The sequence below is a fragment of the Microtus oregoni genome, unplaced genomic scaffold (assembly GCF_018167655.1).
Source record: "Microtus oregoni isolate MIOR12 unplaced genomic scaffold, Mior012 000049F_ref0000343, whole genome shotgun sequence".
Classification (NCBI taxonomy): Eukaryota; Metazoa; Chordata; class Mammalia; order Rodentia; family Cricetidae; genus Microtus; species Microtus oregoni.
This window is the reverse complement of record NW_024543223.1, coordinates 6,364,945-6,387,110: the sequence shown is the minus strand read 5'-3', so window position 1 is coordinate 6,387,110 and position 22,166 is coordinate 6,364,945. Positions and strand designations below refer to the sequence as shown.

General features: G+C 43.2%; 1 protein-coding gene across 3 annotated transcripts in view; it reads left to right on the top strand.

Annotated features, from left to right (window-relative positions):
* Nucleotides 1–22,166, top strand: part of Tbc1d14 (TBC1 domain family member 14) — an 89,653-nt gene that overhangs the window by 39,429 nt on the left and 28,058 nt on the right. For 2 of the 3 annotated variants that reach the window (XM_041636311.1, XM_041636313.1), the window contains 2 exons: nt 19,298–19,416; nt 21,374–21,456. In XM_041636311.1, the coding sequence (XP_041492245.1) occupies nt 19,298–19,416; nt 21,374–21,456 (202 nt within the window). Of the gene's footprint in view, nt 1–13,580; nt 13,715–19,297; nt 19,417–21,373; nt 21,457–22,166 lie in introns of those variants that run through there. The other variant, XM_041636312.1, reaches the window with a different exon arrangement.

Sequence of the window (22,166 nt, the reverse complement as noted above, 5' to 3'; positions counted from 1 at the left end):
GGCCTGTGTGACTGACTAGTGTGCCTTCTGGAATTAAAGATGTGTGCCATCACTGCCTGGCCTGTATGGCTGACTAGTGTGGCTGTTTTGCACTCTGGTCTTCAGGCAAGCTTTATTTATTAAAATAATGTTATTTATAAATAATGTATCACTATAGGAGTGGGGGGGGACACATGGGAATACTTGGAAGGGGAGAGGGTGGTGTAGAGAGGATGTACATACAGTATTCATGTATGAAATTCTCAAAAGAAACCAAAACTACCCTATTTGATGAGGAAGATACAGTCGCTGTCTTCACCTCACTGAGGAGGTGTGGAGGTGCAGAGGCTGAGTGACCTGTGCAGTCATAATAGTTAGAGAATGGAAGAGCTGGAACACCATCCCGTGCAGTCAGGGACCAGGACTAGGCAGATGGTGATGATATGAATCCTGAGAGCTGAGCCTCAGGAGCAGAAGGAGGTTGTCTGTGACCTGAGGGTTGTGCTGGTTCCCCTCTCTGATGGGAGGTCTTTCCTTAGCTGAGTGTGGTAGATCACTTGCACTCTAGTTGGTGAAGAGGGACCTGGTCCAGCTGAGGTCACTGTGGAGTGACAAGGACAGGACTGATGACTGTTAGGTATAGGGTATAAAAGGAAGAGGCAGGTTTCCACACAGTGCATTTTCATGTCTTTGAAAATAAAATTTGTGAGGATATTGTCTACTGTTTCCCTGGAAGACTCACTAAAGTTATCAGTGTTGGAAATCATCTTTGTAAGTTATTGCATTTTGATTTTGAGTCATTGTGGAGGCTTATTAAGTGAGCGTACAATTAAATATAAGCTGTATGTAAAACTCAGCTGTAACTTTTCTAGGAGGTGAAGTACTGGTACTGTTGTAAAGTGCAATCTATGAGATCCACATAGTAGAAGGAAAAAATTGACTCTTGTAAGTTGTGTTTTGGCCTCTGTATAGAGGCACAGTGGTACATGTGTACCAACACACAAGTGCACACACACACACACACAAATCAAATATAAAGAAAAAGAACATGGACATTGGAGACAGCCTGCCTAGGTTTGTGTTTCAGCTGTCACAATTTGGCTGTGCTACTCTGGACAAGCTATTCAATCTGTCTGATCTTCATATCATCATCTATAAATTTAAAGGAAATGTACCTGTCTCCTAGGTGATTAAGGATTAAATAAGTGAATCATACTATATGCTTAGAATAATATTGAGTGCAATAAATGTTACAAAAGTGTTAGCTGTTTTTTTTCTCTTGACAAGCTAACCCTGAGACACAGGAAACTGGGTACAGTGTGACAATGAGCTTGAGTCATTGAGCAGACCCCAGGCACCAAGGGCATGAAAGCATGTGTAATGATGTGGCTCCAGAGCTTGTGGAAGAGCAAGGGAACAGGTGTACACAGCAGCCAAGAGCTCTGGATTCCTTTCGTTTTATGACCTGGGACCAGTTGTCTCTTTGGTCTGTCTTAGGTGTGGACTTGGTATTAGAATAACTACCTACCCGTGGTGTTGCTATAACTTAAGAGATTGTGTATGCAGTATATTTTCCCCAGAGCTGGTCAAGGGACTGTTGTTGTGATTTTCAGCTAATAAATATGCCCACTTTCTCATGGAAGTACTCTGAGGGCACCTGGCCTCACTTGGTCTGAGTCACATTCTTGTGGCTTGGACTTAGAGACTTCAGTTTCTTTGGGTGTGTGTGTGTGTGTGTGTGTGTGTGTGTGTGTGTGTTGAGGGGGACGGGGGATGTTGAAATGTTACTTTCCAGTTTCTTTTCAAATTTCATAAAAACCTTGAAAATTAAGTCATACTTTTCATCAGCTTACAGGATGATGTCAGAGGCACCTTAGGGGAAACAAACATGACCAAGGATAAGAGAATGAAACTAAAGTCGTGACTCTTGAAGTGTAGTCAGGTGACCTGACCTGATGAGGTATGTCTTCATTACCTGCAGATGTAAGAAATGCAAGTCTGCAGACTTCGTGCCTCCCGCACACTGAAGTAAACTAGAGCCATGTTTTAGCAACTATAGTAATCCCAAGGATGGCAGCTGTTCAGTGGGAATGTTGGCTATTGGGAAGAAAGTAGTCATCACTGCAGCTAGCTACACAAAGGACCAGAAGTACATCCACCAGCATGCGAACTCTATAGCTACTGAGCTATAGAGTAAAGTTCTCTCTCCACTGGGTTTGAATGAATGGGGGCTCTGGCCACTTAGCAGGGGTGGGGTTTTGCTCATATTCTCTTGTGAACAAAGTGGGGTAGTCTTGTTCTGTATACACTATTTGCTGTTTGTTGAGCAATTAGCTTAACTGTCAGGGAGTAAGGTTGAGCAGAAAACCAAAGTGCTGGTTCTTGCTAAGGCAGCTGCTGGTTATGGCAACCATAGGCTTACTGATTCAGTGTTAGCTTTGTATACCCAGTGTAGAAGTTAGCTTGATTTGGGAAATAACTAGGCTAGCTAAAAGATAAAACAATTATATTTTTATTTATTATAAGGGAAAGACTCACGAAACAGGAATGAGAAGTCCAAACTCAGCTGAGCTGCAAGGGAACCACACAGAGAGAGGGCATCTGGGCCGCTTGCCGATTTTCTCTAGGTCCTAGAAAGCCACACCCTAACTTGGTCCCACCTCTCTCTTTTTTTTTTTTATTGAGCTCTACATTTTTCTCTGCTCCCCTCCCTGCTTCTCTCCCCTCCAACCCTCTCCCAAGGGGTCCTACCTCTTAAAGATAATTGGTTGGCAAAGATTCCCCATTACCTCCCCCTTTTGTCTCAATAAGAGCAACCCAAACCCAATACAAACTATATACAATAGGAACAGCTATCAAGTATAAAATTACAACCAACATAAACAATATTAAGCAAGGAACACATGATAAATATTTTAATAGACATTCTATTCCAAAGAGTCTAAGTCTTGCATCAGAATTAGACTTGGCTAAACCATAAGAGGATGGTAACTACAACTGTCTAATCTTCAAACCCATCGAAGGCCTGAGATAATATTACTTGAGCAGGCAAGAAGTGCAATCAAGCAATTTCCAAAGCAAGCAGTATATGACGGAGACAATTGACTACCCAAGCAATCACTCAAAGTCTCATTTGCAATGTTGAAGCAACAACTTTGGCTAAGGCTTAGTATAACTGACAGACCATTTTCGGGGCAGGAAAATTTTCAGAGCTTTCTTATCCTGTCTTGGCAAGGTTTGACAATCATTTTCCTTGTATATTGCTTATCTAGTCCAGATACCATGTACTTTGTCAGTGGTTGAGGCATGGGCAGTTCCTTGCCCAGAGGCCAGTTGTGCCAAGACGAAAACAAACTCTGAGTGGAGTGTCTTTGATACTCAACATTCTCTCGGAAATAGCTTGGTGCTGTCAGGAGCAATCATGTCTCATGTCAACAGAACCTTAAGTTATTTAAATGCTGTGTTCTATAGATCCTTGAAGTGGTTGAAGATTACATATCTAGGCAGAATACAATCTCTATGTATCTAAAGAACCTCAAACATGAGCAACTGTTGGCCTATAATATTTAATACCTGGGAGAGGGGATGTCGTCTTCTAGAATTGCTTCCAGCTGTCATGGGGGTGATGTTCTTTTTATGGGATCCTGTAAAAGTAAAATGATAGTTAAGTTTCAAGATTACTGTCTAGTATACTTGCAAAAGATTTCTGAACATTTGTTGAGGGAGGCCAATAATTAGTTCCCTGACTCTCAGCCCTGAAATAATCACACAGAAACTGTGTTAATTAAATCACTGCTTGGCCCATTAGCTCTAGCTTCTTATTGGCTAACTCTTACATATTAACTTAACCCATTTCTATTAATCTGTGTATGGTCATGTGGCTGTGGCTTACCGGCTAAAGTTCCGGCGTCTGTCTCCAGCGGGGCTACATGGCTTCTTTCTGACTCCGTCTCCTTTCTACCTTGCTATAGGCCAAGCTAGTTTCTTTATTAACCAGTGGTATTCACAGCATACAGAGGGGAATCCCACATCAATCCAGGAATGACTTAGGTGGTCTTCTAGAATCAAATCAGCTTTTAGATGTTAGAGAACCCCAGAAAGTCATAAATCCAGGGCAGCTTAGAGTGACATTCATTTTCCTGTGCTCTGGTTTCTGAGAGGTCTGGTATATAAAAGGATTACACATTACAGAAAGGATATGTATGGGTGTTCAGTGGAGGTAGCTGAAAACCTACAGATAATTTTTAAAATAGCAATGAAACCACCTTCATTTTGATCAGCACTCTGCTCAGTAAATAAAGGCACTTGCCACCACATCTGAATTCTGACCCCAGAACCTACAGGGTGGAAGAAGAAAAGCAACTCCTACAAGTTAGCTTCTGATTTCTACTTGTGTGTTGTGGCATGTGTATGTACACACACACACACATGCACACACACAAATTAAAAGAAAAATAACTAGAACAAGGTCCTAGATTCAGTTAAGTATATGCCACTTCTGCTCACCCAGTAAACACACTATGTGAACAGAGTGCACAGAGCATCTGCTTGCTGGTGGTAGGGAGCACATGGTGCAGGACTGAGCAAGAAGACCATAATTCAGAATACTGCTGAACTGAAACTGAATGGACTTTCCCTCTCTGGCATTTTTAGCCTGAACTTGGGCAGACCAAATTCAGAAAGGAGTGTTAACATAACAGAAAGGACCAGAAAGGGCTCTATGGCTAGGGGAAGAGTGAGTCCAATACTTAGAGATAGGCAGAAAGCATCCTTTACATTATTTTTCCTCTGTTCTTTTCGTAGTTGTTGTTTAAAATTTATTTATTTTTTGTGCATTGTTGTTTTTGCCTGCATGTATGTATGAGGGTGTCAGGTCTTGGAGTTATAGACAGTTGTGAGCTGTCATGTGGGGACTGGGAATTGAACCTAGGTCCTCTGGATGAGGAGCCGTGCTCTCAACCGCTGAGCCATCTCTTCAGCCCCCTTCTCTCTGTTCTTTTTTTTTAAGGTTTTATTTATTTTATTATTTTATGGGTATGAGTGTTTTATGCCTGTATGTTATGTGCACCACATATGTGGCTGGTGCCCAGGGAGGTCAGAAGATTGCAATAGAACCTCTGGGATTGGAGTTATAGACAGTTTTGACCAGCCATGTGACTGGTGTGAGTTGAGCCTGGCTCCTCTTAGCTGAGCCAGCTTTCCAGCCCTCCTCTCGCTGTTCTTTTCTCTCTAGTTCTCATAGTGTCTGACAGGAGCCTAACACTGCAGGAGGGGAAGCTGGTGAGAAAAGATCTGTACATCTGCTTTGCCCTCTCTCACCAACACAGTGGTGGGAAGTGTATAGCTATTTAATCACAGCAGGAAGACTCAGGGAACCTAGAAGACACTTGATGATTGCAAAGAGATGTGCAGGAAAGTGACTTCTTTAAGTTTGTTATGACTCCTGTATTTCCTGCCACTGTCTGGGAACGTGAATCCGACCTTAAGTAAAAGAGAATGGATGGAGCACATGCAAATCTCTGACTGGCCACTGGGTGGTGCACATGCAAGACAGTCAAAAGTGCTGAAAACAGTTTAGAATCACAATTCAACAGAAAAGCTGGCTGGAACTTGTAGGTCTTTATGTTTGGAGTCCAAATATGTTATAATAGTGTCATCATTTACACAAGGTCAAGTATTGGAACATAACTTTTGAAGAGTCTATGGGCCGAAGAATTGACTCAGTGGTTAGGAGAACTTGTTCTTGCAAAGGATCTAGGTTTGATTCCTAGCACCCATGTGGAGGCTTACTACTTCCTCAGCACCAAACATGCATATGGTGCATAGAAAAACATGCAGGCAAAACACCCATGCACACAAAATAAATCTAAAAAATATTTAAAGTCTAGGCCAGGCAGTGATGGTGAATGCCTTTAATCCCAGCACTCAGGAGGCAGAGACAGGCGGATCTCTGTGTTTGAGGCCAGCCTGATCTATAGAGCAAGTTCCAGGACAGGCTCCAAAGCCACACAGAGAAACCCTGTATTGAAAAACAAACAATCTAAGATACAGTTCAAAATTATTAGGTTTAAGGACTTGATTGTCTTTTGATGACCAGTAGATTCAATCCTAAAATCAATGCATATTGAGATTGTGTATGACCTTAAAGAAGCCACTAGAAGAATGCTCCAGCAAGTAGGGTAGACACTCTTGAGAGTGGAAGATGAAAACATTAATTGAAAAATAGAAAGTAAATCAGTGAACATTTATAACAGAAGAATACAGCTGAAATAACTAAGCAGACCACTCAATAGCAGAACACACAAGTTAGGAAGAGTAAGTTTTAAGGTAGATTAGTAGAACTTATGCAGTCTAACAGCAAAGATCAAAGGAGGGTTGGTAGAGTAATATAATCTTGAACATAGGAGACACACTAAAATGTTTAAAACCCAGTAAGATGGAGATGGTTTAGCAGCTACAGGTGCTTGCACACACCTCACAACCTGAGTTGAATTCCTAGATTTCATATTGTTGCAGAAAAGAAGCAACTCCTGAAAATTGTCCCCTGACTTGCACACATGCTCTTTGGACCTATGTGCCTGTATTCACACACAATCACATATACAATAGTTTTTTTAAAAAAAAAAAAATAGAAAGTTGAAGCCAGAATCACCAAAGCTTGAATTTGTGCCACAGAAGTCTTAAGAGAAAGAATTTATTAATAAAAGAATATTAAAATAAATGACTATCTCAAAATTTGTCAAGTCATTCACTTACAGATTTAAGTCTAGTCAGTGATCCTATAAACAGGTAAGTTTTGACAAGTTGTAACCAAACTGCTGAAAATAAAGACAAAAAAAAATCCTACAAGCATTCAGAGAAAAACAGTGTGTTACTTATTGGAGAATAGTAATTTGAATGCTTATGAATTTCTCATCAGTAACAACAGAGGGGGCTGGAGAGATGATGGATCAGCAATCAGAGCAGCTGCTGTGCTTGCAAAGGACTATAGTTAAGTTCGTAACACCCAGGTTGGGTGGCTGAGCCACCTGTAATTTGCACTTCAAGGGACCCAGTGTCCTCTTTTGAGGCTTTGCTAACACTTGCACAGAACCCCTTCCCACATACACACAATAAAAATACAATAAAAAATCTAAAACAAAACAAAAAAATCACACATACATGCACACTTGTCAAGGGTATCAGTATTTTTGGATCTGTTGAAAGAAAAGAATTGTCAACCCAGAATGTTGTATCAAGAACAAAGGTGAAAGGCAAGTGTTCTCAGATAAAAAGTAAGAGCACTTGCTGCCAGGAATCTTGTTGTAAGAGAGTAAGATCCCTATACTTTCAGGGATCATTTCTATAGTTTGTACAAGATTTGACCACTGCAGGGTCATTGCAGTAGAACATATGGCAGATTGCAGAATTGCAGAGAGTCAATTCTCAGTAGGTTCTTTAAAAATGTGTTTGGTTAAATGCAGTAGTTAAGTGTTGTTTGGGTCTTCGACTGTATGGAGATGTACCATACAAGTCAATCATATATCAGGGGAAGGGCAATGAGTTCCTGCTCAAAGTGATAAAATGCTGATTCCAATTAGGTCACAGAAAATTGCATATACATATTTCAGCTCCTAGGCTGACCATTGAGCTATGTAGAAAGATGACCTGTAGTATTAAGAGCGGCGGGGCTGCGTCCCCAGCACCCCGGCTGCCTGGCTAGCTTATGCCCGAAATAACAACACACAAACTGTATTCATTTAATCACTGCTTGGCCCATTTCTATCTAGCCTCTTCTAGGCTAATTCTCACATATTAATTTAGCCCATCTACAAAGAACTCTTCAAATATTCAACATGTAAGAAAACACTCTGAAGAAAGAGGAGAAAATGGAGCTGGGGTGTAGTTTAGTCATAGAATTTTGTGTTTAGTGTACATGAAGCCCTGGGTTCAATCTTTAGTACCTCCCTTAAGGTAGACCTATTAATGTCATAAAAAATAAAAACTGGGCTTCACACAACTAGTTCCCGGAAATAAAGAGAGCTGTTGCCTAATGAAGACCACTTAGCTCTGAGTGTTTCTGCACCTAATGCCTGATGCAAATCCACCAAGCAGAGATGCAGAAAACTGGACCTTTCTACTTTCCAAGTGGAGGGTCAGTGCTACTCTAAGACCCTGAGAAGGAGCAGCTGCAGTTGGAGCAAGCCAGGGTGTGGAGAATCTGAATTCTGCTCTCCAGCAGCTGACTGACCTGTCCAGAACATTCCCCCTCCAGTAGTAGCCATCCCCTGTGCATGTGGAGCATTCATCCGAATCTTTAAAGATTCCAAAGGATTAAAGTTAAGTAAATGTTTCTAACCATAGTGTTTATTAGACAAAAAGCAATAACAAATATTAAGAACATCTCCCTAAATGTGGATATTAAATAAGTAGCAAATTTCTGAGGAAGCCACAAGGAAAATTAGAAGATATTCTGATACAAACAAGTATACAACATACCAAAACTTGGAAGGTGAAATTTGGATAGGAAATATATATCGTGAGACTAAAAGAAGGAAGGTCTCACATCAGTAATCCAAGTTCCTGTCTTAAGATTTTAAAAAGCAGAAGTGAAACAAACAATACAGAAGAAATAAAAATGAAATTGGAACTGTAAATGGCAGTGAGTGAGACCAGGGCTGGATCTTTGAATGATCTTTGTCCTGATCAATCTTAGCTGAACAACCAAAGAAAGAGAAACAGATTTTCAATTAAAGGAATGAGCAAAGGGGATAGATAGTACTGTGAAACCTGCAAAACTAAGAGGGAAAATGGAATTCTTTGAGCAACTCTCTACAGGAATTTGTCATCTCAGGTGAAATGATCTATTTCCTTGGAAATTAGAAATCACTAGAACTCATCCGAGGTAAAATGTGAACTGATTCATACTGCAATTTTGGATTTGTTTTGTTTTTTGTAAGACAAGAAAATTACAGTTGGGGCTGGAGACATGGCTCAGTGGTTAAGAACACTGACTGCTTTTTCAGCGGACCAGGGTTCAATTCCTAGCACCCACATGGCAGCTAACAATTCCCTGTAACTCCTGTTCCAGGGTATCCAACACCCCCACACAAACACACATGCAGACAAAACACCCATTCAAATAAAATAAAATTAAATTATTTTTTCTTAAAAAGAAAATTAGTTAAATACTGTGGTAGTTTAAATGTGCAATGTTTCTCCAGGCTCACATGTTTGAACATGTGGTTCCCAACTGCTGGAGCTGTTTGGGAAGGCTGTGGAACCTTTAGGAGGGGGACCCTTAGTAGAGAAAGTGGGTCATTGGGTGGGCCTTGAGGTGCTGGGGCTCCAATTTCTTGGTCACTTTGTGCCTCCTGTGTGTTGATGCAGTGTGATGAACTGATCTTCTGCTCTTGTTCCATGCTTTCTGCACTGTGGTGGGATACCATCCTCCTGGAGCTGGGGACCACAACAAACCCTTTTTTCTTAAAGTTGCATTTGTCACGGAATTTGACGACAACAAAGAGAAAAATAAGAAACTTTCCTGAAAAGTTATCTTCAGGCCCACGTGGTTTCACTCATGAAATCTGCTTAAAAACACTGCCAAATTTAGAAGGAAAAAGATATTTCCTGACTCATTCCTTGATGCTAGTGCTGCTGACACTGATCCCTAGCCCAGTGTCCTTTATGAGCACACATGATTCTCAGCATGTTATTAGCAAACTGAACCCAAGACATGTTTTGACGCCAACACAAAGGACTAAGTGACATTTATCCTAGAAATGCAAGGCCGGCATGATGTAGGGAAACAGTCAGTGTCATCAACTGTATTACTAACTGTATTACTAAAAACCACACGGTCCTATTGAGGCAGAAAAAGTATTTGACAAAGTTCAGTATTCATTTCTGATTAAAAACTCAGCAAAGTAGAAGCAGAAAAAAAATTTCACCTGGTAGAAGATGCTAAAAAGGAAGCTATAGTGGCTGAGAAGGACCATCTTCCCGATGGGGTTTCTTACAATGTGAAACCTAAATAGTAGTATCATGCAGGATATTTGTTCCAGAACATTCTGTGGATCCTCAAATCCTGGGACACTGGAGTCCCTTTTATATAATAGTAACCTAACATTGTCATGCTCACCTTAAATTATTTCTACAATACTTATACTTCCTAATGCAATGTAACTGCTGTGTAAAAAGTATTGTGTTGTTTAGGGAGTTATGATAACCAGTCCAGACAACAGTGTTTCCCCCCCCTTGAGGAATGCTTTTGATCTGCAGTTGGTTGAATATGAATGCAGAATCTACAGATCACCTGTTCTTAAGATTAGCTTCCCTGTCCTCTCATAGGTTGCGCTGTAAAGAAGTGAAAGTCTATGCTGGTACGAACTCCTGATACAAATTCTTTCAGTGCAGATCTTCTTGGCTGCTGATCACACTGGGCTGAATATGTGTTCTTTGCTATGAACTTGGGAGGACCACCTCTTCCCAGTGCACCCCATCACACGTTGTGGCTTCTTATCTGCCCTAAGCCATTACTTTTGCCCTTTCTTCAATGTGTGTTTCAGTGGGTGGTCATAGCTCAGATGGTGTCTTCTCAGATTTCCCCTGACCAACTAAAGTCTAAAGGGATGTCATCAGCCTGCTGGGGTATTTTCTGCACAGCATTTTTCTTCATTGGAAATTCTTGTTCATGTGTTTGTAGCTTTATTGTGTGTCTCTCAAGCAGCACCCAGATGTATTCAAGAGAGCAAGGATCGGACTGCATTTGCTTATTGATGGCTTAGGATGGTGCTCAGCTTTAGTGTATGGTTAACCTATAGACCACTTCTAATTTTTGATAACACATATTTTTCTATAGCTTCACATATTGTTGAATGATTTTGTTTTTACTTAGTGGTTTTAGGAGTTGCTATTTCTTGATTTACTGACCATAGCCTTGGATTGGACACTAAAGTTGTTCCTATAATCTTCATTTGATCCTTGTGTTGTTCAGTGGCCTGTTGGGTGTTTGATCTGCTAGGAAGGGAAGGTGAGTCAGTCTTGCCTCCCTGACTTCAAAGGTAGAGATGTCTGTGCTATAGACATACAAACTAAGCAGATAGATCAAACATGCTAACAGGGAAGCAGGAAGCCTGGGAATGTGTTCTGGTTATTGCAGGAAACTTCTGGAGGAAAACTTGTTGTATGGGTTAAGACATGCAATATTCATGCCAGTGTTTGATGGAGAAAAGTCTTGAAGGGTGTGATTAGTCCTGTAAGTTTCACACACTGGTAGAAGTCACCCTGCTAGCTCTCTCATGGTGTAATATGTAGTCAAAACTTTGTAAATGGTATTTACACATCCTAACACATTTTTAGTGCTTGCTTATAGCCATCTTGACCAGATTTAGTGTGAGTGAATCTGAGGACTCAGTTATGGCCCCAGTTGGCTAACTTGTAAAATGTTGGGTAGGCACTAGGTGTTGAGAGTCCAGGTGATGGTAACAGGCATGGAGAGGCCGAGAACTTGCTCTTGTCCCTGAGAACTGAGCTTCACAGTGCTTAACTCTCTTTCAGCCGATAGCATTGTTTCTAGAAAGGTACTGTTAACTGCCTTCCCCTGAGACTGTATTAGTATTTGTTGAGGGGGAATGTCTCTTCCCAACCTCAGTTTTCTGTCATATCACTGAGCACTGGTATAGACATTGCCTGTTTGCTTGTCTGTGAATGACTTAGGGCAAGAACCATGTTTGTCATTATTGCTGGGGCCAAGTACTTGGAGTACTTGCTTGGATGGCAGGCAGTCAGGACAGGTGGCTTCTTGTGATTGGCATACTGATTCCACAAGTGAGTGCTGTGTGCCTCCTCTGCCAGGTGCTTTGCTGGCCCCTCACCAGCTCAGTGAGAGAATGTGAGTCAGATGACCATATAATGACAGGTTATGCATGCTGCTGAAACCAGGATGGAAGCAGGGCCTTGCTGAGTTAAGGCACTGAGGAGTGTTTTCTGTGAGGGTGTTCAGGGAAGGTGAGACCAGGAGGACAGTTATCTGGCTCCCTCATGGCTTTCTTCCTCTTAAGGAGCTGGCTGTTATAGGATTTAGGGGAGAAGACATGGCACCTGCAACTTCTTTCAAGGGGTAAAATGTTTTAAAACTAAGGTGAGTATTGTAACATTCTCACTTTACTGTGATCTGGGTGGAGTTTGTATATGGGTTTATTAAATTATTCCTTGAGCACTTCCACAGATTTGACCCCCTCCCTATTTTTGCAGAACTCAGATTGATCCCAGTGCCTCCCACACTGAGCAAACATGCTAATGCACCATGAAATCCACTCACTATAAACGCTTAGTGACTCCCAGTGTATGCACGGCTGCCCACCTGCCATTGCATCCAGTCTTGGAGGATTTCCATTACGCACAGTGTGCAGCCAGTCCTCAGTCCCTTCTTCAGACAAATACCAATTGTATTTCACATACATGGCCCCACCCTGGCTGTCTCCCTTCTGGCAGCTTTTGCTGCGGCACTGTTTCAGAGGCACTTTCACCAGCAGCATGTGTGTGTCAGTAATTTCCTCTTTTCGCTGCTTCTGAGCTGTTCATGCGTTCCTCCGCTGGTGGACATTCGGATTGTTTTAGAGTTTGATTGGCACACAAGTGCTATGAAGTTTTGTAAGCAGGCCTTTTTGTAGGTGGTTTCTCTTGGATAAGTTCTCAGGTGTGTGGCTGGTGTGTACTGAGCTGTGTAAGAAGCTGGGAAACTTGCTTCCAAAGTGGCCCTACTGTTTTGAATTGCCCCCAGGGATTTACGAGAGTCCCAGATTTTCTGCATGGGTGTTACTATCTGTGTTACTATGTGCCGTGACAGTGCCCCTTTTTCTGATGGATCTCCAGGGTTCCTTCTTTGTGAGGTTTCTGTTAGTGAATGAAAAATTAAGTACTGAGTTTTCAAAAATCCAGTGGTGAGTGAGGTCCCTTGTAACTCCTAGTCCAGGATGCTTGTGAGAAGGTCCATCAAGGACAGAGGACTTTGTGATGCTCTTACCGAGTTTGTTTCAGTATACTAGGCCGGCCTAAAATAATTTTGGCTCCTATACAGATTTGTAAAAAAAAAATTTATAAGGTGTAGTTTACAGTGAAGTCCTCTGTTCTGAAGGTACTATTTTGTTTTAATTAATGCATGTTGAGAAAACAACTCTTTTACCCTGGAAAGTGTCAGACGCCCCTCCGGGTTGTTTTCCAGAAGCAAGCTCTATCATGAACCCCGTCAGTATGTACTTTATTCATGCTCATGACCAGCCAGCTTCTGAGAGGGTACTGTATTAATTAGTTTATGCAGTTTCTTTTGGTGACACATATTTCTGTTCCCCCCCCCCCCCCCCTATAATCTCACAAGGCAGAACTTTCTCTCCTGCATGCAGTCTTTTGCTTACTCTTCTCGCTGTATTTAGAACCCCGAGGTTCCTGTCTGGGACTGGTCACCTCAAGATTGGCAGGGAGGCCACTGAGCCTTGACTCAGCCAGCCCCGCCCCATCTCTTGTGGAGGAGGTCCCTGCCAGTTAGACCAGCCCAACCCTGGAACACTGAGCAGGGATCCGGGAATCGCTGTATCTGTGAGCGATTGAACGTCCTGCCGTACCGCTGCTCCGCCTGCCTCACCCGCCCAGTGTAGAGCTGCGTGTAGAACAGTGGTCCAGAGGTAGGAGGGAGGCCGGCCTCCACTCGCTGGGCATGGATCCGCCGGCCACGCGCCTCTGAGGCCTGGCGTTCATGGTGAGTCTTATGTGGGTCCGCGGTCCCAGCTTGGCTTCCACCGGTACCTCGGCCTGCCGTTCCAGGCCTGCTTGATCCTGTGCGCGGTATGTGCGGGTGTGTGCATATAAGCCTGAATGCAGGTGTGTGTACATCATAGGCATCTATCTGTTTTTACCCATTAACCCGAGCTTGCCGGGGACACCAGTGAGGCACCTCCTCCCATGGCCTTCTTTGTGTCTGCTGCTCGTAGGATTTTCTTTCAGGATCCAGTGTTGGTACAGAGAGATCGCCCTTTCAGCCCTTATTCTCACCCCTAGAGCCACTGCTCCTTTTCCAGAGTCAGGTCAGTTTAGGCCAGGGGCCACCTAGAGATGGAACGGTCTTGTTTGAAGGAGTCTGGGGGAACAGTAGACTCAGGACAGACCACAGCTGGGTTTCTCAGAACTCATATAGTTTGGTCCATTTCAGCTCCCAGTGCCTGTGTTAACTTTTGTCTTCTTGATGTTTGTAAGTAATTTGACCACTAGAGAATGTCTCCTGAGAGCTGCTATTCCCAGTGCCAGCATTCCTGTGAACTTAAGAGAATAATTTCTGGGAGGATACTGTGCTGGGCTAGAGAACAAGAGCCCAGAGAGGAGGAGCCTTTCCAGGCGTTCAGGGCTTTTACCTACCTACGCTGTGGTCAAAGCACCGAGTCACCATTACATCTTCTGGAGGGCTGAGCACCTGTAAAACCTGAATGGGTCACTCCCTCTTCAGATGGCAAAACAGCTCCATGTCCTAGAACAGCAATCTTCTCCCGGACGCTTGCTACAGACAGCAAGGGGTGAAACCAGCTCTGCTATACCACACTTTGCCTTGTTTGTCTTCTCCATAGCCCCGTTCAGTACCCTTTTTAGAGAAATGTTGTGGGAAATTGTTTTATAGTAATACAGTGACAACCATGCACCTGACGTTTCTGGCATCTCCTTTGGGTACATGTCTCATGCTTACTTGTTCTCATTTCTTCACCCTTAGCAGACAAAGAAACGGCATGGAGCGGAATATAGTGCCCAGGGAGGCAGTGCTGGCGGGGATGGCCCATCCTGTAGTGCTTCCTGCATACTGCTTGCGGCTGGCAGACCCACCCTCTGCTGTCTCCTGGGTTAGTTTATGCTAGCTCAAGTCCCCAATGGGATGGCCTATTCTTGCTATAGGTCCTGAACCTTGGACTTCCATTAGCAGATAGATTCTGCTGCTGAGTCAGATGTGAGCACAGGCCTGATTGATAGCCCTTTCTTCTTGGTGGACTAATCCAAGAAGCTTAGTGGGGGTCTGATTAGATTAACGTCATTCTTGGCTATCTTTGTAGCACAATTCTTGTTATAGGGGTAGTATTGATAAGCCATTTCTCTTGTCTTCCTCCTGGAAAGTATTCCTCCATTGCTTCGGATCAGACCTCCTCTCCTTTCAATACAAATTTTGTCTGTTGCAGGGTGTGTGCGTGCACTTGCACGTTATGTGTGTATACTCCATCTCTTTTTAAAACAAATTCAGTTGTCTACTGATTTTCTTCTGGCTCTTGGCTCTAGGCAGTCTGCAGATAAGGTCTAACCCACATTCACACAACACTTTACAGCCCTATATACTGACTCCTCTCCTTCTTTGGGTTATTCCACTAGCTTTGAGTAGCTATGTGTTGAGACCATAATGGCTAGGCAAAACAATTTTGACTCAGTATCTGCCCTGATTAAAATGCTATTGCTAACCCACAGACCAGAATCTATGTCTGAAATAGGCCATCCCATGAAGGAGAGACTTGAGCTAGCAGAAACTAACTTAACAGCCAACATAGGGCAGGACTGCCAAGAACACAGGCAGTATGCATGGGAGCATCCCCACTGGCATTGGGTGTTCTCTTGGTTACTGCTTGTGTTGCCAGAAAGTCTCTCACCCTTATGGCCTCAGGATGAGCTCTTATCTGTCTTTGCCTAAATGGCATAAATGAGATGCTGTGTCTTGTTCTTTCTGGCCCTTTACTTCTTATTGCTTACCCCTCCGCATTTCTCATGGTCCGCTCTGTGCAGTAGCTTTTGCATGTACCTACTTTCCTTGCAGAGAGGCCCCTGCAAGGTAGAGGAGTGAGGGTCTCTTAAAGAGTAGGTCCACACGGTCTCTTCACAAATGAGCTTCTTTCTCTTTATGTGGTCGTCTTCTTTCCCCACTAAATTTGCTTTACTCATAGCCCCTACCTAAAGTTGAGGCCTTGTTCAGGCTTCTTGATGTTTTTCCTCTGAACTTACTCATTCATCAAACCACACCCCACAGCTTCTCCCACGGTTAGCAGCTGCATTGGTCTGGTCTCATCTTCCCCAGTGAGATTTATTACCAACTGCTCAGGTCGGGGACTTCATCCAGGTACTTATAAATCACTGTCTTGCAAAGTGTTTTTATTTTATTTATTTATTTTTAAATGACCTATACTTAGGCAGTTTGAATCATACAGATAGGCATAGAATGGAGACAAATTGCCTTTAGTAGGTGTACTTTTAAATTGCTTCCTTTTTAAATTTTCAAGTCACATTTATTTGTCTGTACATATGTGCATATATGTCACAGTGTTTGCTTGCCATATTGTGCATGTGGCAGTCAGGGGATAGCTTGTGGGAACTGGTTCTTTCTTTGAACCATATGGGATCTTGGGATTGAACCTGCTGAGCCTCATGGCTCTTACTGTTTTAAGTCTTTCATGACCAACTGAACTGTCTTGCAATAGGACCTTGAAGAAAACTGTTCTAAATTCCTCTCTGCTGGGATGATCAGGGTGGGTGAGGCTACAGTTGATTTTTCTGGGCAACTTGTTTTACTCTTGGTCTGCAGCACTTTTGATAAGCCCAGAGGTGCAGAGAAGTGTTACCCGACTTAAGACAAAAAGACTTCCTAGTTTGGTTCCTTGCAGGAAAAACTTTTTAGTGGCAGGTTAGATGGACACAGACTCACAGATTTTTGCCTGTCATACAAAAAGAGCTCAGTCCATCAGAGAGCAGGCAGCCATCACATTATACTACCCCATTTAACTCTCACCATGGTCTTACCAGTGGCTTCTGTCTATAATGAGGGAATGCAGGCATGAGATAGTCCAGACTTGCCTAAGGCAGGACTTAGATCTCGGTCTTCTGAACCTTTCCTTCTGCGGCATTGTGTATGGCCCTAGTGTTGATGAGTCAGTAGTGAATGCTTTTTCTCAGGCCTTAGAGTGAGTACTGTCTTCTTGTATCTGGAGCTGGTTTGTCTGGTTGTACAGAGAGCTTATTGTGGACATCTCTAGGCAGCTGTAGGAGAACAGCTAGGTTTGGGGCAGGACATGTGGCCATTCCCAGTGCTGTTCCATTTGTATTTGCAAGTACCATTTGGGTTTTGAAAAGGTTCTACTGGGATTTCAAGTTTGGGCAGGCCAGACTCCACCATTTTAATCATGCATCCCTGTGTGATAAAGCATACTATTTGACCCCACTTGGCACTAACTGACTCAGGATTATAGGTTTCTGTCAGAGTTGAAAACTTCACTGAGGCTGAATGCAATGAGATTACTTCCTATGGAGTCCTACCTGTGTGTAGCTTACATGAGTTAGTGAGAAATGTCTCTAAAGAATCCAGTGCTCAGAGTCTGCTCAATTTACCCATTCTTCACAGAGCAAATCTATAAGTGGGCCTCCATATATCCATTCGGATTGGGGTAGTGGTGGTAGTGGAGGCATCTTTAGGCTCTGAGGATTGGTGTGCAGATTAAATCAGCTCTGCTTGTGAGGCCCCTGAAAGTGCTTGGTACATTAGCCTGATCAGCTGCCACTGCCAGTGTTGTTTCTTAAGTTAGTAAGAAGTGCTTGTTGACAAAACCTGATGTTTTGGCCTTGAATAAAGCATTCCTTTCCTTTTGCTTCTGTGTTTGGCTTGCAAACTTTGCTGGACTCCTTGATTGGTTTAAAACTGCAGTATTTTCCCTTGCATTATGGAGTCATTTCAGGTCTGAGGGGAAAAAAACGCAATGGTGCATGCAATCCAATCCCTGTGCTACAAGGGCTGTGCTGACTGCATGGCTTTCTCCCTGTTGTTGGCAGCAACCTGCTCTGATAGTGCTCATGTCTACCTGGTAGCTGTGGGAACCAGGACTGAGAATTCTAAGAGCATGCTTTGCTTGGAGTCTTAGCTCCTGGTTAGTGGATCTGTGTTTTGTTTCAAGTCCAACCTGGTTTCAGAAGCCTCCCAACCCATGTTTTCTTTTCTGAACAACACATTTGTTTGGGTATAGTCACAAAAGAGGTCTGGCCTCCTTAGGGTGGCAGTGCAGAGGGACCTGCAGCCCTAGGCCTGAACTTTGAACGTGCATCACCTTGTCTGTAAGGTAGGGTGATACTAACCATACTGATTGTTAGGGAGGTCAGGTCAGATGGTGTCTGGAGCCACGGCAAATGGAAAGAAGCATCCAGATTCTGGGGGATCGCATTTATGACCCGAGATTACTGGCTGTAACATAAATTGCACTAGACCAGGCTCAGGAGATAGGTAGCATCCAATGGGGTTATTGTTACTAATTCTTGCCAGAATTCCAGATGCCTTAGAATCACTGTCAGCACAAAGCTTTGGGTAGATTTCCTATTGTCCTGAAGATATTGACACCTACTTACTTACTGGACTTGGAGTATCCTGCTGCTGGTACTGAACTGTCACCGCTCAGCCCTGTACAGGGTCTGAAGCCAGTGTCAGTCTCTCAGTTCTAGATAGATAGGTACCTGAAAGGGATTTTCCCCCTTCTATGGGACCATTTTGGAGTAAGCAAGGTAGGATCCTAGCCCTATGTGCCCCAGTGTACAGAAGCTGTTGTACTTTTTAGGAGCCTTAGCTGGCTTTTCTGGGTGAGAGAATAATATTCTAGCTTGTGTTGATAAATCTTCTTCATAGGATAGTGCCACTCTCGTCACCCAGAATGGCACAAATCTGTGGCAATTACACACTTGCTTTTTTTTTTTTTCAACCAGATTGTCTCCCTTAGGGATGCACCTCACCTGGGATAAACAACCAGAAAATAATATGTTTTGATTTTACAGGGATCCCAAATCATACATTATTTTGGAAGCTGACTCTCCTGAACCCTTCTCCTGGGTGTTTGGAATGTGGGTCACCAGGTGTGACTAAGCTCCTGTGGCTGCAGTCTATGAATCAAATTAGTGACTCTGTGTATGGAGGTCACCTTTCGATTTCCAGGGCATGGTAGAATTATTGACAGGACATTGTGTAGTGATGGTATAGCAGTGACCATTACAATAGCCATTCATCTCTTACCCACAGTACAGAAGACCTGCCACTGTGTGGGAATCCTGGTTAAAGGGCTACAGACCCGTCTAGCTTCATAACCACCTGCAGGGGAAGTATGCAGTCCTACCCTAAACATCAGCACAGTAGGGAGATCTTGGGCCCCTTCAGCCTGTGCTTTTCCTTCTCAACAGCAGGGAAGACTTGGAGTTGTACTCATCCTTACAGTGAACTAACTTGGCTACAAGCAGCTCCTTTTTTGATAATAGGAAACTGGCTGGGCCCAGAGTCACCTTGGTATTTTTGTCCTAGGAATATGAAGACAAGGCGGGAAGACCAAGCAGGCCACCCTCTCCAAAGCAGAATGTGAGGAAGAACCTGGATTTTGAGCCGTTGTCCACCACAGCACTCATCCTTGAGGACAGACCTGCGTGAGTCTGGGGAAGAGCCTCTGTGCTGTCTGCTGTGGGGATGAGGCTAGCTTGCAGGAAAGGGCAGAAGAGTTACCTCTCTGTCAGCCTTCACTCAATGTGACACCAAATGGTGACTTGGAAAACTGTCCTGTGTCATAGAAATTTAACCAGGATTTTCCTTTCAGGCAGTATTTGCTTATAAGTTTACCATCCAGGTTTACATAGTGTAGCCATTTTAAGTACAAGGCCAATTTGGGAGTGCAAGGAACCCTGTAAGCATGCTCCAAAGTGGTGCTTTGAAGGTACCTTTGTCTGCAGGACACCTCCTAGAGTGGCCTGTGGAGTTTCTTGGGTGGTGCCTTGCTATTCCTGCTGTGTGGTGAGGAGATCATGCTTGGAGATCTTCCTGGAGGAAGAGGTCATAGCTAAACTAATTATGAATTTACACAGAAAAGTGTATTGATGAGAAGGTCTCCTACTTGAGGAAGAACAACAACAGGCTGTCCAGCACTGGGCTAGGCAATTCCAGGGTCCTGTCCATTTCTGATATTTAAAACTGTGAAGTCAGGCCAGTGAGATGGTCAGTGAGGAAAGAAAGACACTGGCTGATGTGTCATCAGACAAGCCTGATGACGAGTTTGATTCCTGGCATCTGAATGGTAGAAAGAGACAACTGACTTTTGAAAGTTACCCTCTGAATACACACACATACACATACACACACACACACACACACAGAGAGAGAGAGAGAGAGAGAGAGAGAGAGAGAGAGAGGAGAGAGAGAGGAGAAAAGAGAAAATATAATTAAAAAAATTAAAATGTGAAGTCTAAGCAGGAGTGTATCTGCTGTTAGTTCCTAGTTCTTGGAGACCATGAATTGGGGAAACACTGAAAAGGAGGTTGGGACTTTAGGGTGAAGACCAGCTTTTTTAGTGTACTGCGAGGTAGACTGGGGACTTGCCACGTTTAGCCAGTGGTCGTGGGTTGCAATCTCACTGGGAACTTAGTGGTTATGGTTATGGTACTTGTGAGCTGTAGGCCAGGCACCACCACATCTCATGAAGTCAGCTGCCAGAGTCCACTGGCATTTTCTATGGAATGCGTATAGCTTCTGTGTGCATTTGTATAGAAAAGAACAAAGGAACTACAGAACTATATTAGTTATTGCTCTCATTGCTGTGGCAAATACCCGGCAAAAGAAACTCAAGGAAGTAAGGATTTATTTTGGCTCACGGTTTGAGGGTTTCTCTATCATGGTGGAGAAGGCAGGGTGGCAGTCGTGTGAGGTGCCGATGACATTGCATCAGCAGTCAGGGAGCAGAGATAATGATGGTGCTTAACTTGCTTCCTCCAGCCTTTGGCATGGTATCACCCATATTCCTTCTTTAAACTAGTCTGGAAATACCTTCATAGACATATCCAGAGGAATGTTTCTTAAAGTGTTGTAGCAGACAGTGTGATTATCACAAGAACTGATATGAAACTGAGCTCTTAAACTGGCATATAATAATACTGTGAGGTCATCCTGATGCGAGGAACAGCCGTTGACACTATTGCTTTGCAATCAAATCAGTTTCTTTGCAGAATAGGGTACTTCTTTGTCTGTATCTTTATAACCCAGTATTTCACAGTGAGTATTTTGCTTTGTAAGAAGTGTCTCTGCAGGGAGATAGCTCGGTGGTGGAGCTCTTGACTAGTGTGTGTAAGGCCCCAGGCTCTGTCATCAGCTGAGCAAAGTAGCATATACCTGTAGTCCCAGCATTTGCGCCGCTACAGTAGTAGAGTCTCCTGGGCTATGTAAAACTGTCTCGACAAAACAAATAGAGTTTTAGGTTATGAAAGAATTATAGTTTTAAATAATTGATTTTTTTTTTACTTTGGGTTTTTAAACTTTTATTCAGTAATGCTTCAGGAATTTTTTTTCCTCAGACTTTTATCTAGTTGTAACATGCAAACCTTCTTATTTCCTATCAAGAAATCTCCCAGCAAAACCAGCTGAAGAAGCCCAAAAGCATAGACAGCAATATGAAGAGATGGTGGTGCAGGCCAAGAAACGAGGTACCGTGAAAGCGCGTCACATCCTGTGGTGCGGGTGCTTTCTTCTTCCCTTCCGGAGCTCTCCTCCGTGACGGTCTTTACACTTCGACATGTATAGTTTTTCCATTAAACAAACAATGATACTTCTCTCTATTCCTGGTAGCGTAACAGTCTTACATGAGAGGAGGGTATGGTAGCACATACCTGCTAACCTGACCACTTGGGGAGTTGAGGCAGGAGATTTGAGTTCAAAGCCAGTCTTTACTATATAACAAGAACCTGTCACCAGGAACACATAGACTTACATGAGAAAAGAGACTGTAGGGTAAGAAGTATGTGCTAGAAAGAATTGCAGCCAATAGTGACATGCAGCTGTTTTCCCCTTCTTGGGCTATTTTCACAGATATGAGTGAATTTGGTAAGTTCCTTTGCAACACCTAATGTCTTAGGGTTCTGTTGCAGTGAAGAGACATCATGACCATGGCAACTTTTTTTTTTTTTTAAAAATTTATTTATTTGTTATGTATACAATATTCTATCTGTGTGTATGCCTGCAGGCCAGAAGAGGGCACCAGACCTTATTACAGATGGCTGTGAGCCACCACGTGGTTGCTGGGAATTGAACTCAGGACCTTTGGAAAAGCAGGCAATGCTCTTAACCGCTGAGCCATCTCTCCAGCCCCATGGCAACTTTTATAAAGAAAAATATTTAATTGATGATGGATTACAGT